The 12521-nt window shown below is 57.0% G+C and overlaps 1 protein-coding gene across 4 annotated transcripts in view; it reads right to left on the reverse strand.

Moving 5' to 3' along the window:
* Window positions 1-12521, reverse strand: part of COL5A3 (collagen type V alpha 3 chain) — a 44996-nt gene that overhangs the window by 31381 nt on the left and 1094 nt on the right. For 2 of the 4 annotated variants that reach the window (XM_045852882.1, XM_045852885.1), the window contains exons 2-24: window positions 9224-9385; window positions 8939-9128; window positions 8710-8866; window positions 7890-7994; window positions 7461-7613; window positions 5605-5718; window positions 5353-5499; window positions 4099-4146; window positions 3985-4026; window positions 3608-3670; window positions 3044-3118; window positions 2876-2959; window positions 2633-2689; window positions 2490-2543; window positions 2239-2292; window positions 1613-1666; window positions 1478-1531; window positions 1245-1298; window positions 838-882; window positions 681-734; window positions 465-509; window positions 252-305; window positions 72-116 (exon numbers count right to left, since the gene is read on the reverse strand). In XM_045852882.1, the coding sequence (XP_045708838.1) occupies window positions 72-116; window positions 252-305; window positions 465-509; window positions 681-734; window positions 838-882; window positions 1245-1298; window positions 1478-1531; window positions 1613-1666; window positions 2239-2292; window positions 2490-2543; window positions 2633-2689; window positions 2876-2959; window positions 3044-3118; window positions 3608-3670; window positions 3985-4026; window positions 4099-4146; window positions 5353-5499; window positions 5605-5718; window positions 7461-7613; window positions 7890-7994; window positions 8710-8866; window positions 8939-9128; window positions 9224-9385 (1910 nt within the window). Of the gene's footprint in view, window positions 1-71; window positions 117-251; window positions 306-464; window positions 510-680; window positions 735-837; window positions 883-1244; window positions 1299-1477; window positions 1532-1612; window positions 1667-2238; window positions 2293-2489; window positions 2544-2632; window positions 2690-2875; window positions 2960-3043; window positions 3119-3607; window positions 3671-3984; window positions 4147-5352; window positions 5500-5604; window positions 5719-7460; window positions 7614-7889; window positions 7995-8709; window positions 8867-8938; window positions 9129-9223; window positions 9386-12521 lie in introns of all 4 variants that reach the window. The other 2 variants (XM_045852884.1, XM_045852881.1) reach the window with 2 other exon arrangements.

A 12521-nucleotide genomic window follows, 5' to 3' on the forward strand; every position in this document is an offset into this window, starting at 1 on the left:
ATTTTCCTGCAGACCAAATTGGAACAACACATGGTTGGGGGGTGGGGTGCACAGACAGAGCTGCAACTCACCTTCTCCCCAGGAATGCCAATGGGTCCCTGGGGGCCAGGGATTCCCTGGGGACACAAAACAAGAGGGTAAAAAAAGGCATGAGAAAGGGTGGTGAGTGCTGCAGTTGGGGAGGCTGGGGGTGGTCTATGACCTTGGCTGACCATCACCACCCCCACGTTATTGGGAAATACAGCTCAAACCTGAGACCCAGGATTTCCCTGCTGTCCTGGGGGGCCTGGTTCTCCTGGAGGACCCTGGGGAGAAAGTGGGGGCGTCATGAGGCTGGGAGGCGTCATGGTGTTGAGGTGTCTGTGAAGCTGATGTAGGGGGCAGGTGATAGAAGTAGACAGGGATGTGGATGGTCATGGGGTGGGAGTGTCAGAGAGCATCAGGGTCGGGGGCAGAACACGTACCACGTTCCCTTTGGCACCTGGAGCACCATCGATGCCGACTGCACCCTGGGGGAGGAGAAACTGTGAGACCAGGGCAGACATACACACAGGAGCCTGGGTCTGAGATGCTGCAAGGTGCAGGGGGAAAGGTGGGTGCACAGAAAAGCAACCAGGCAGCAGTGCTAGACATGGAGAGGAAGGTGAGAAGACAGACGGGGACGCAGAGAGACGTCTCACCGGGCTTCCCAGGGGGCCAGGGGAGCCTCTAGGGCCGATCAGTCCTCGGGGACCCTGCAAGGAAGTAGGAATGTTATTCTCTCCTCACTCACTGCTCTGCGCCCCGTGAGTCCTGACTTCCGCCCCCTGCACCAGGAAGGAATCCCCTGACACTCACCGGCTCTCCCGCCTGGCCAGTGGGCCCTGGAGGTCCCTCTGCTCCCTGTAGGAAAGCATCATCAGTTGGGGAGGGGGGAGGTAGGACCCATGCAGAACCCCTTTCCTCATGTGGGCAGCCCTTTCCAGGGGATGCCAGGGTCAGGGCATGCATCGGGGTCCAGCTGGCTGAGCACATGAGATTCGATTCAGGCCCCCAGCCCCAAATCTGGACCACCCACCTTGAGTCTCACCCCCTAACGCCAACGCTAGCCCTCAGCTCTCTGTCTGCTTTTCTGAGCCTCACTGGGGCCTCCTGGCCTCCAGTGCAGACCCTCGCCCCTCATCTTGTCCCCGAATACTCTGCTTCTCTCTGACTCTCTTCTGGCTTCCAGCCCAAACCGTCTCCTAACTTACGTCTGAACTTACCTTCTCACCATCTTCTCCCGGAGGACCAGGTTGCCCCGTATGGCCAAAGTCACCCTGGGGTGCGGAGCAGAAGGGAGGTCAGTGTGGAAAGGTGAGGGTGGAGACCAGACCCCCAGGAAGGGAGATGGGACCTGAAGGGTGATGCCTCAGACGCAGGAATGGAGGCTCTGGGGCTGGGGCGGAGGATGGCGGGGAGGGGGCTCTGGCAGCAGAGAGGGATCTCACACGCTCACCTGTTGGCCCTTCTCGCCAGGCAGCCCTGGAAGGCCGTCAAAGCCCCTGTCACCCTGCACAAAGAGACAGTAGCTGAGCCTTGAATCCTTGACCTTGGCATTTCCTCAGGTTTCAGTCCAGGCCCCATCACCTACCTTCGGTCCTGTGTCTCCTGGGAGGCCCCGAGCCCCATCTGCTCCAGAGCGTCCCTGCGGATATGGGACATTATCAAGGCAGCTACTGCCATTTATTGAGCCCCTTCCTCATGCAGAGTCCTGTGCTGGGAACTTCCATGTGTACCCATTTAACCTCCCAAATATACCTCGAACCCATCCACTACTCTTTATAACCATTGCCCCTTCTCTAGTCCGAGTCACCGTCGTCACAAAAGTTAGGAACCCTCATCTTCCGTCTCCATTAACTGCCCTGCTGTGCATTTCTCGTGGCACGTGAACCTCTCTGGAGTCACCGTGTTCATTTCCCCCGAGGTGCCGGGCTTGTCCTCTTGCACATGCTGTTCCTCCTACAGGAATGCCCTTCCTCTCCCCTTGACCTGGTTCTGCCTCAGATCCCAGCTCGAGCCTCATTTCCTCGGCAAGTCTTCCCTGGCTCTGTCACCTGGCCAGGTCCTTTGGTCCCACACTCAGTGGAGCCGCCACTCTGGGTCCTCTACCCTTACCCCACCAAGGACACCAACAGGCCCTGGGAGCAGAAAGCTGAGGCTCGTACTGGGTGTTGAGCGGTGGATAAAAGACGACCCGAGGACCCAGGAGTCACTCACCATCTTGCCCTGTCGGCCAGGAGGCCCAACAGGTCCCTGAAGGCCTCGGGGACCCTAGAAGAGAAAGAGAAGAGAATGGAAAGAGGAATACAAAGGAGGAAGGACTTATTGTCAATCGTTCCCTTGCAAGGGCCGTAATTGCAAAGCTATCCCCAGCCCCTTTGTCATCTTCCCCAACTCCACACTTCACCCTTTGGCCCTAGGGGAAGACCCTTCCCCTGCAATCCTGTCCCCATTCCCACCAATCTCACCTGTGGCCCCATTTCTCCCATCTCTCCTTTCAGGCCTGGATACCCAGGGAGACCCTTGGGAGAAGAGATGTGATAATATGGTTAGAGTAGGTTCCCCCTCTCCACTGATGTGTCTCCCTCCTCCATGCAGCCTCTTTACTCACCACGGGGCCTGGGCGCCCAGTGAGCCCTACCGGGCCAGGGGGGCCTTTCATAGAGAGCTGGAAAGACAGAGGGCAGCAGAGCCTCAGAGCCCCCACAGGACTCTAACACCCCCACCCGCCAGGGGGATCCGCAGGAGACAAACATCTATCCGTCTCCTGACTAGCCCTTCATTACCCCCCATCTGTGCCACCTTGTCAAGGTCCTCCCATCACCCCCCATCAATCCCCTGATGGTCCACACACCTGAGCCTGTTGCAGTATTGCCTGAGCCTGTGCCTGCTGGAAGGAGACTGGGGGTCCTTTGAGGGAGCCGCTTGCATACTGGAACTAGCAGGCAACTGGCAGTGAGGGAGGCCCAGAAAAGAGGCTCCACCCATGCCCCACAGCTGTGCCCCCCTGTCTCCTCCTTACCGGCATCATGATCACAGTGCCCGGCAGGCCCCGGACTCCGTCGATGCCAGGGATGCCTGGGAGGCCAGCGGGGCCCTGCGGGAGGGAGGCACACGGAGAGGCAGAAAGGGGTGGGGAGAGAGGCGGGAGAGAGAGAGGGAGAGGAGAAATGGAGAGACGGAGGTGGGGAGAAAGGGCAAGAAAGTAGGCAAAACAGACAGAGAGATGGAGGAAGGGAGAGTCAGAACAAGTGGTGGAGGCAGACACAGAGAGAGAGCCAGACAAACAAGAGAGAGAAAGAAACAGAGACGTAGGGAGAAAAACAGAGATAAAAGACACTCAGAGACAGAGACAGGCGCAGGGAGAAACGCAGGAGACAGAACCCCAGGGACAGAAGGGGAGCCAGAGCCGGAGTGACCATTCACAGATGGGGAGAGAGGAGCAGGAGGGTCAGCCCCAGCTCCAGGCTGCTGTCCCCAGTCCCAGCCCCTCAGTCCCATGTTCAGGCATCCAGGCTCCAAGCCTCAGCTCCGCAGCCTGACACCTCATTCCCTGAGATGGATATACCCTGGGGGAGCCTCTTACCGGTGGACCGGGGTCCCCAAGGAATCCTGGGGGTCCAGGAGGGCCTGAGGGGCCGACCACCCCCTGTTGTGGACAGAGGAACAGAGGTCATGAGAAGTGCAATGTGTGAATCCGGCTGACTTCTGACCCACCACTGACCCTGACCCCATGCTGACCTCCCCACCCCACCACCAAGATGTCCCTGGCCCCCTAACACTATACTAACTCACATCCATCGCCTTTACACTCCAGTCTCTATTTTGACATCCTTTGAGTTTCAAATGTCCAGTAGTTTTCGAATGGCCTGGCAGTATTACATCCCAAATCCTCACCCCAGGGGCTCAAAAACCCCAACTGGAAGATAAAGGCAGGAAGAGGGGAATGCAGCCATGACTTACCCGGGGCCCTGGGGCTCCTGGAGGTCCCTCAAACTGCTGTCCCTGAAGGAGAAATGAGTGTGACCCCCGGTCTAGCCCCGGTTCCACCACTTTCTCCAGCCCCAGGCCACTCACCTCTTCAATCACTGCAGGTTCTCCTTTCTCTCCCTTCTCTCCAGCGCCCTGGGATGGGGGTGGAGAGAAAAGAGGTGTGACCCCTAGACCTCAGACGAAGGACTCCCAGCTAACCAACCTCACACTCAACACATACACATGCATGCACACGCGTGTGCAGAGTCCATTCTCCGAGCTGCCTCTGCCATGCTTTCTTTAACCAGTTGAAGCAGCTCAGCTTCATGCTGAGCTGCTAGCTGCTAGCTGGCCATGCTGCATCGAGGGGAAGGGCACAGACCCTAGAGTCTGCTGTGTGGCCCTAATCCTGGGGCTGTCTCTCACTGGCTGAGAAACGGTCGGCTGCTTATTCATTCACCTGCTATGGCATCCCTGCACAGTCTGTAGGTGAATGATGGCTGTGTGTCTCCCATGAAAACATGAACAAGATAAAACAATGTTTGGCACACTACAGGCACTCAGGATATGCTAATAAGAATTTTTCACCTCCACCCTATCCAATACCGAGGCTAGAACCTGGGTCTCCTTCTCTGTCTGCATTATTTTCCTAGGCAATTTCATCGAATTCCTTGGTTTAAAATAGCAGCTCTCTGTCAATCAGTCCCAGGTCTTTATCTCCAGCCTAAAGCGTGTCTCTCGAATTTCAGAATCTTCTAACCAACCACCCACTTAACATCTCCATTTGGATGCCAAACAGGGGTTGCCAATTTATCACACGTGAAATGAGATCCTTGGCACTTTCCACCTGCTCCTCCCCCAGGCTTCCCCATCTCAGTCAACGGTCCCGTCAGGAATCTACCCAGTCATCCTTACATCTTTCTCCACCTCTGGCAGCAAGACCAAAATGGAGCACAGTGCAAATCTCTCCACTTGTTTCTATCCCCACCTCCACTGCCCTCCTCCAGGTCACCACCCTCTGCTGCTGCTGAGACTGCCGGTTTCCCTGCTGCCTCTCTGGTTCCCCCTATGGTTCATAGGCTGTTCAGCAGCCAGAAGGAGCTTTCAAAGCTCAGACGCGGATCTTGCTCCATCTCCAGCCGTTTCTCCTCATGCTTAGACTAAATGTTGAATGAATCGCCCTACCCAGACAGCCATCTATTAGCACAATGCCTGTCACAGTGCAGTCTCTGTCGATAAATATCTGTCAACTGGGTTGGAGTGGTGGGAAGGCATTCTAGGCAAGATAAAAAAGAAGGCAAGAGAGGGAATGCAACCATGTGTGGCCCCCCTGTGCCTAACCCACCCACCCAGACTCACAGGAAAGATCTGGAACTGAGCTCGTGATGACTGTTCTGCTGCCCGGAAGTCCGGGCCCATGGTGGGGCCACCTCCTTCTTCATCTTCTCTGGCTAACTCTGTCTCCAGGGTCCCCAGTTCAGCTCCACTGTCAGGGTCCAGCCCTCCCTGAGGACATGAGGACAGACCAAGGTTTGCCCCTGACCTCCTCATCATCTGCCTCCACCACTGCCCAGGGACCTTCCCTTCCAGCCCCTCTAAGTCCCCACTGACCTCCAGGGTGGTGACGTTTTGACCAACAGTCACAGTGGTGGTGATGACCAGGGGCGTGGGCGTTGGAGGGGGAGTTGGAGATGCTGTCTCCATCTTGGGGATGTCCGTGGAGGTCTGGAGAAGGGACAAGACAGTATCAGGTTTAGGGTCAGACCAGTTAAGGCAAAAAGGAGGCAAAGGAGAAGATAGGCCCCACCCCACCCCCACCCATCCTTAGCACTCACTCTGGGGAAAGGGCCATGGGAGGATTCCCAGAAAACAAGAGGATTGTTGGGTAGGGGGCTGGCCACTGGAGGCAAAGGATTGCAGGCTGGACCAGGACAGCCAGCAGGGGGAGCCCTCATGTGTGGAGGAGGAGTAGGACTGAGCCAGGTCTGGGAAGCCTGGAAGACTGACCAGAGCCCTTCGGTCAGGTTCAAGGTCCAGCACTCAGGGCCAGACTCCCGGAAACCTATCCCACATGTCCTCTCCAAAGGCAAGCTCCACAGTCACCCAGCCAGGTCACAATAAGTGAGGGAATGGCAGCTCCTCCTAGCCTGGACAGCTGCAGAGGGACTGGGTCAAGGGCATGAAGGAGACAGTGGGGGCCCAGGTAAGGGGCTGGGCTGAGGAAGGGGCTGAGGAGGGCAGGCTACTCATGGTGTCCCTGTTCTGGGCCTGGAGTAATAACCTCTTTCTCCACACTAATACTGAGGGCAGATGTAGTACACCAGTGACCCTACCCTAAACAAAGACCCCAGCCAATGGCCTTTACCAAGGATCACTAAGGACCCCTGCCTGGTGACCCACCAGCTAATGACTCCCATCAATGACCCCTGACTGGTGATCCCCACCCAGACACCTAACCAATGATCCCCAACAATAACCTACATCACTGGCCCCCCACGGTTATTCCTATAACCAGTGACCCATCAGTGCACCCTCTCAGTTAGTGACCCCATCAACAGCTGCAGCCAGTTACTCTTCCACCCAGTGACCTCCTCAGTGAACAACCCCAAGCAGTGTCACCCCCACAATAAGCACTAACTAGTGACCCCCCAATTAATAAACCCCACCAGCGATCCCTAATCAATTATTTCCCAGCCAGTGGTTCTCCAACAATGAACACCCATGAGGGAGCCTGGCTAGTGCGTCCCAAACTGTGACCCCAACACCAAACAACGATGCCACCCACCCATAACTCATCCATGAATTCCCAAAGAAAAACCCACTGGGGAACTAATTACTTCATCCATGATCTCCTGAAAGTCACTTCTCCAATTGGTGCCTACCAGCCAGTAATCCTTCATGGGTGACCTCCTTGAGTAATGACCCCCAGCAATGACCCCACACCCACAACCTCTAAACTAGTGACACTCATAACACCAACAGTGGCCTCCAACAGGGACACCCAACACTGACCTCAAGTAATACCTATAGCGACCCACACAACCAGCTCTCTCTATCAGGGAGGTCAGATAGTGCCCCTCACTTCAAATAATGACCCCCCAATAAGTAACCCTCACCAATGGCCCCAACCAGTCAACCCCAAGCAGTGGCACACTAACCAAGGGACCACCATTCACCCCAGCTGCCCTCACACAGTACCCTCATCATAAACCCTCTAACAACGGGTGCTCATCTGGGTGTGCCCCACCATCCAGCCCCCCAGGACTTGGAGGCAGAGGCAGAAGAGCTCATAAGACAGGACCAGACCTCCTGCCTGCCCCCAGTCATCAGGCAGCTAAAAGAAATCAAAAGGCAGGGGTTGGACACTAGGAGCAGAGTCCTTCAACGAGGTGCCAGTTGTCAGTGGGAATCAGAGAGCAGAAGCCGGGCAGTCAAAGATCAGAGGTGAGAGGTCATAAGTCCCTTACCTGGTTCTCCAGAGAGCCAAGAGATGGAGCCAGGGTCAAGGTCTCCTTGTTCTTCTTCTTCCTGCCCTTCCCCTTATGACCACGCCCTTTTTTCTTCCCCTTTCCCTTCCTCTTTCGGTGAGGGGGTGGGGTTTCTGGCTCACCCTGGGGGACCTGGGAAGAGGCACCCGGTCAGGTCCAGAGGCCCTCTGTGGGGGCCTCATCACTCAGGTCACCTGGGACTATGTTGGCACGTGGCCCATTGACCCTATGTTTTAAAGCCAAAGCTCACTCAGCCTTATGACCCTAGGTCAAGGTCACTCATGCCTAGGATCTGTGTGAAGGCAGGAGTCACTCAGGCCCATGGATGGGGCTCAGAATTCACTCATTCTTGAGACCTGGAGCCAGCAGTGACTCAGCCTGTGACCTCAGGACAAGCCTCTCACTCACCCCAGTGGCTGTCGGGTCCAGGTGGTCACAGCCAGGAAGGTACTGCTCACAGGCCTGGAAGGCAGCCTGAGGGTCTGGGCTTATCAGCAGCTCCTGAATGTCTCCCTGGAGAGAGGGTGGAAGACGGGAAGGGAGCCGCAGGCTGACTCTGACCCCCATTCCAAGCACTGAGGCCTGGTGCTTCTTCACCCAGAGAACCCTAAGTATAAGGAAGGGGATGGCCACACCACAACCCCATGGTGGGAGGGCAGGTTCTGCCCCTTAAAACTGAGAGGAGAAAGATTCTATCAGGGTCGCAGCAAATCACAACTGCAAACCACACCCCCCAACATCTATGCCATCAGAGGCTCTCAGATACATGGTGACACCTACTATGTGCCAGGTGGTCTTCAAGGTGCTGAGGACAAGATGGACAACAAGATGGATGAGGCCGCTGGCCTCCTGGAGGTGGCACACAGTGCAGTCACCCGCTGCAGCCACCACACCAAAGACAGGTCTGTTCCATGCTGCCAGCGCCCAGCATGACAACCACTTTGCACACAGTCACACACCACCACCACTGCTGTGGTGCAGCCGTGCACCACACCCTCATCCTCCTGCCACAAGCCAAGTACGTGCCATCACACAGGATCCTCCTGTGGCTCTGGAGTCTCGCAGTCCCACACCGCACACATGCATGATGATCCATGGGCCCCCTCCTCCCAGCTCCCTGGCAGCAAGCAGGACCTCCCCCTTCTCCAATCTCTTCTCCAGAGGCCAGGCTGTGGATAAAACTTCCACCCGCCCTCTGCCTCAGTTTCCCTGATCACTGAACCCCTACCTCGAAACTCTCCTCCCCGAGATCCTGGGTCCCCAGCACAATGAGTCCACCTGTGCTGATGAATCGAGGCCCCTGACCCAACACAGGGGGCTGAGGGTCACAGTCAGCCACCAGAGTCACCACGCTGCCGTCCACACTGACTGCCACACGGTGCCATCTACAGGGAGAAGTCTCAATGAGGGGTGCTCCTCACCCACGCCTCTTAGGACCCTCGCCCTCCCTTACTCACCTGCCATCTGTGAGGTTGACCTGATGGGGGAGGGGTCTAAAGGGCCCACCTAAGAGGTCCAGAGCTGGCCCCAGCGCCAGGCCCAACTGCCGGGCACCACCCTCATCATAAACGGACAGAAGGATAGAGTGGTTGGCTGGTTGGGCCCGAAGAGTGATCAGCACAGAGAAGTTCTCAGGAAAGTGTCCATCTGATAGGGGGGTCAGAGGGAAAGGGACAGCTCAGATGACCTGGCAGTGACCCATGCTCCCAGGATGACCCGCAGCCCCTCCCACACCGACCTACCTGGAAAGAGTTCCCACGTGGGGGCACCTAGTGTGCTGGCCTTGCCCACTCTGAATGCCCGGTCGCCCTCTGGAGCCCTCTGGGGGCAGAAGCCAGGCACCTCAGGGACCCCAGCCTGGCCCCCCCGCACACCCAGCACCTTCAGCACATCCACAGGGTCTGCTGCAGAAAGAAGCCGGGGTGCAAGGCAGTCAAAACAAGCTCAGGACTCCAGGTGAGTGGCTCAGGTTTGGAGACTCAGCTCCCCCCACACACACACTGTGTTTGTGGGTCAGGGAGAGGGAGCCGGTCGGGACCCTCACCCCCCTCACCACCCCACAGCTGTTCCGGCCTCATCAGCCTGTTGACTCCTGTTTTGTTGTGTTTTTTCCCCTTGGTTTTGGTGAGAGAAAAATACTCTGACCTAGTTCTGGGATGAATAAAAGCTTCCTGGCCTGAGCCCCAGAGCCAGACCATCCCCCTCTCTGCACTCCCCCGCACCAACTCCCTGGGGCCGCTTCTCAGGCCTGAAGCCCCCTGCCAGGGGGAACACACTCAGAGAGGATCCCTTGGCTCCTTGGGTATCTTTCCCCACCTCCTCCCTCTGACCTCTCCCTTCGACCCCCGTGCCTGTAAACTGTCCCTTCTGACCACTACCTCCCCTCGCTGCTTCCTTCTGACTTCCACTTTGGCCACCGCCACCCATGATCTCCTCCCTGTGACTGCTGCCACTTCAGCTCTCCCCCTCTGACTACTCTCTCTGGCCATCCCCCTGACCTCCTCTGCCTATCCCAGTCTCCCACATCTGACCTGTGACCTCCCCATTTTATCTCCCTCTTTGGTTTCTCTATGTCCACCTCTCGCTGATAACCTCCTGATCTCCCTCTGGCCCACTCCCTCTCATCCCAGCAAAGGAAGGGACTGGTCTGGCCCAACCAGATGCTAATCCAAGCAGTCCTACCAGCCCCACCCCATGCAGCCCAGGCTGGCCAGCTCTAAGTGGAACCACATGGCTTGGGCAGGGGTGGGTGGGAGCTACCCCTGGGCCCAAAGCCCCTGCCTGGTCTCCCCTCTTTTCTGCCACCCTCCCCCCAGCAGACGTCGCACTGACCCCCTGACCCAGCAGCCTCTTGGCAGGCGCTATATTCTACTGGATCTGCCCATGACCTCACCCTGGGGGCGGCTCTGCTGACCTCACTGCTGGAAGTTGGGGTCGGGGGCCAGACTTGGGGGAGATAGGGGCTTGCATGAGGAACCCCATCCCAGCTCCCGCTGGGTCAGACTCTTCCTTCTCCAGACTCTGTTTAGCCCGTTTCAGCCTCAGCTCCCTCCTGCCCCCAACCTCCTTCTGCTCTTTCTTTTCTTCCTTCTCTCCCCTGCCCCACCCTCTCTGTGTCCCACTTTCTGTCTCGGTCTTTCCAGGTCTCTCTCCATGTCCAGCTCTGAATCAGTCTCCCTCTCCCTCTTCCCCTCCCCCTTCCCTCTCTCCCCGTCTCTCTGCCTCTTGATATTTTATTTGTTCTCCTGTCTGCCTCTCTGAATGTCTCTGTCTCAGTGCCTTTCTGTCTTCTGTGAACTGCTCTTTCCATTCCTCTCTCTTTCTCTCTCCCTCTCCCTTCCCCCCCCCCCCGCCCCCTCAACCCTGCCGCCATCACCAACCCTATCTCTAATTGCCTGCTCTGTGGCTGGGCTGTCATTAAGAGGTATTTGGGTTACAGACCCTTGGGGCTAAGATCTGGGCTCCCAGGCTCTGCTAACCACAAGGGTCACTCCCTTGTGGAATGATCATCCCAGCTGCCCCCCTCCAGGCTGGGACCCAGGGGAGGGCCGAGATCCACAACCCCACCCAGTGTGGCTCTCCCAGTCTCTCCCCTCATCCAGGCCCCAGTCTCCTCAGTGGGAAAAACCTATTGACCAACAGTGCATTCACGTTTAAAAAGTCCTCCCAGCCCTGGCAGCCCAGCTCAGCTGGTTACAGCGATGTCCCAAGGTTGCAGGCTCAATTCTCAGTCAGGGCACATACAAGAAGCAAACAATGAAGGCATAAATAAGTGGAACAACAAATCGCACTCTCTCTCTCTCAAATCAATAAATTTTTAAAAAGTCCTTCCCATTATCTAACCCAAATGTCTTTTACTTCAATCTTGCAGCCCTTCTTAAATGACCTTTCAAAAACTGACTGCCCTTTCTTTTCATGGCTGGCTTTGTGACAAGGAGACACACAAGAGGCATTGAGTCTTGCCTGCAGGGTCAGGAGGTGCGGGTTTGTCAAGGGCCCAGCCCACCCTTCCCCTACAGACTCTCCCCTGCGGAGGTCAGGGCCCAGGGAGACACTGGGTGGGGCCTAGGCCATGGAGGGAGGCAGGCAGAGACCAGGCTACAACCCGGCTGGGCTACCCCCAGAAGTGCAAGAGAGCAGAGGTGTGAGTATCTGTGCAAGCATGTGCATGTACTACTGTGCACATGCATGAGACTGTGCATGTAGCCCATATGTGACTTCAGATGAACCAGAGAGTGTCTAAGAGTGTGACCTGTGGTGTGTCAATGTGTGTATTTGGCCGATGTGGAAAGACTGGGTTCAGTTCTTTGACTCGTGGCTATGTGTCCATGAGAGCCGGGTCCTGGCAGTGAGGTCACACAGGTGAGTCTGGATTGCAATAGCTGAGGCTGGAGCTGGGGGCAATGCGGTAATATGTGAACGCTGGCCAAGTCAGCCAGTGGGTGGCTGGTTGTGAATGTTGACAGTGCTGTACGAATGCCAGTGGAAGCATATGTGAGAGTTTGGAAGTGTGGGAGGGTGACAAAAGCTGTGACCGTGTGGCGGGTGGCTGATGGGGCCGTCTGGGCGTGGGCACCGGTGTTGAACATTCCCAGTGTCCCAGGGGCTCATATTCTGATTAATTGCCTGAGACTGAACGACTGTGTAATGTGTGAGCGTGGGAATGGGGCATAGGCCAATCTGGGATTACCCACGTGAGCAAGCACCTCCCTGGATTTCAGAGAAAGTGAGAAAGTGGTGAGTGTGTGTGTGTGTGTGTGTGTGTGTGTGTGCGTGCGCGCGCGCGCACGCGCGCCTGTCGGGGGCGCTGAGCTTACCTGAGGGAGGGATTTCCAACAGGGCCTGGCCTGGGATCTCTCAGACCAGGGAAGCCCTCTCGACCACCACTTGAGGGACCATAATCTTCCCAAACCCAAACCCCGGGTGCCCAGCACCCGGAACCCTGCGGGGCGGGCGCGGCATCCAGCCAGATGCGCGCAGCTGGGCGTGCGTCAGCGCTGACTCACCCGTCCGACGGCCCCCGGGACCCCTGGGGGGACT

This window comes from Phyllostomus hastatus, unplaced genomic scaffold (assembly GCF_019186645.2).
Source record: "Phyllostomus hastatus isolate PE091 unplaced genomic scaffold, TTU_PhHast_1.1 phas_contig_98, whole genome shotgun sequence".
In the NCBI taxonomy this organism is placed as follows: Eukaryota; Metazoa; Chordata; class Mammalia; order Chiroptera; family Phyllostomidae; genus Phyllostomus; species Phyllostomus hastatus.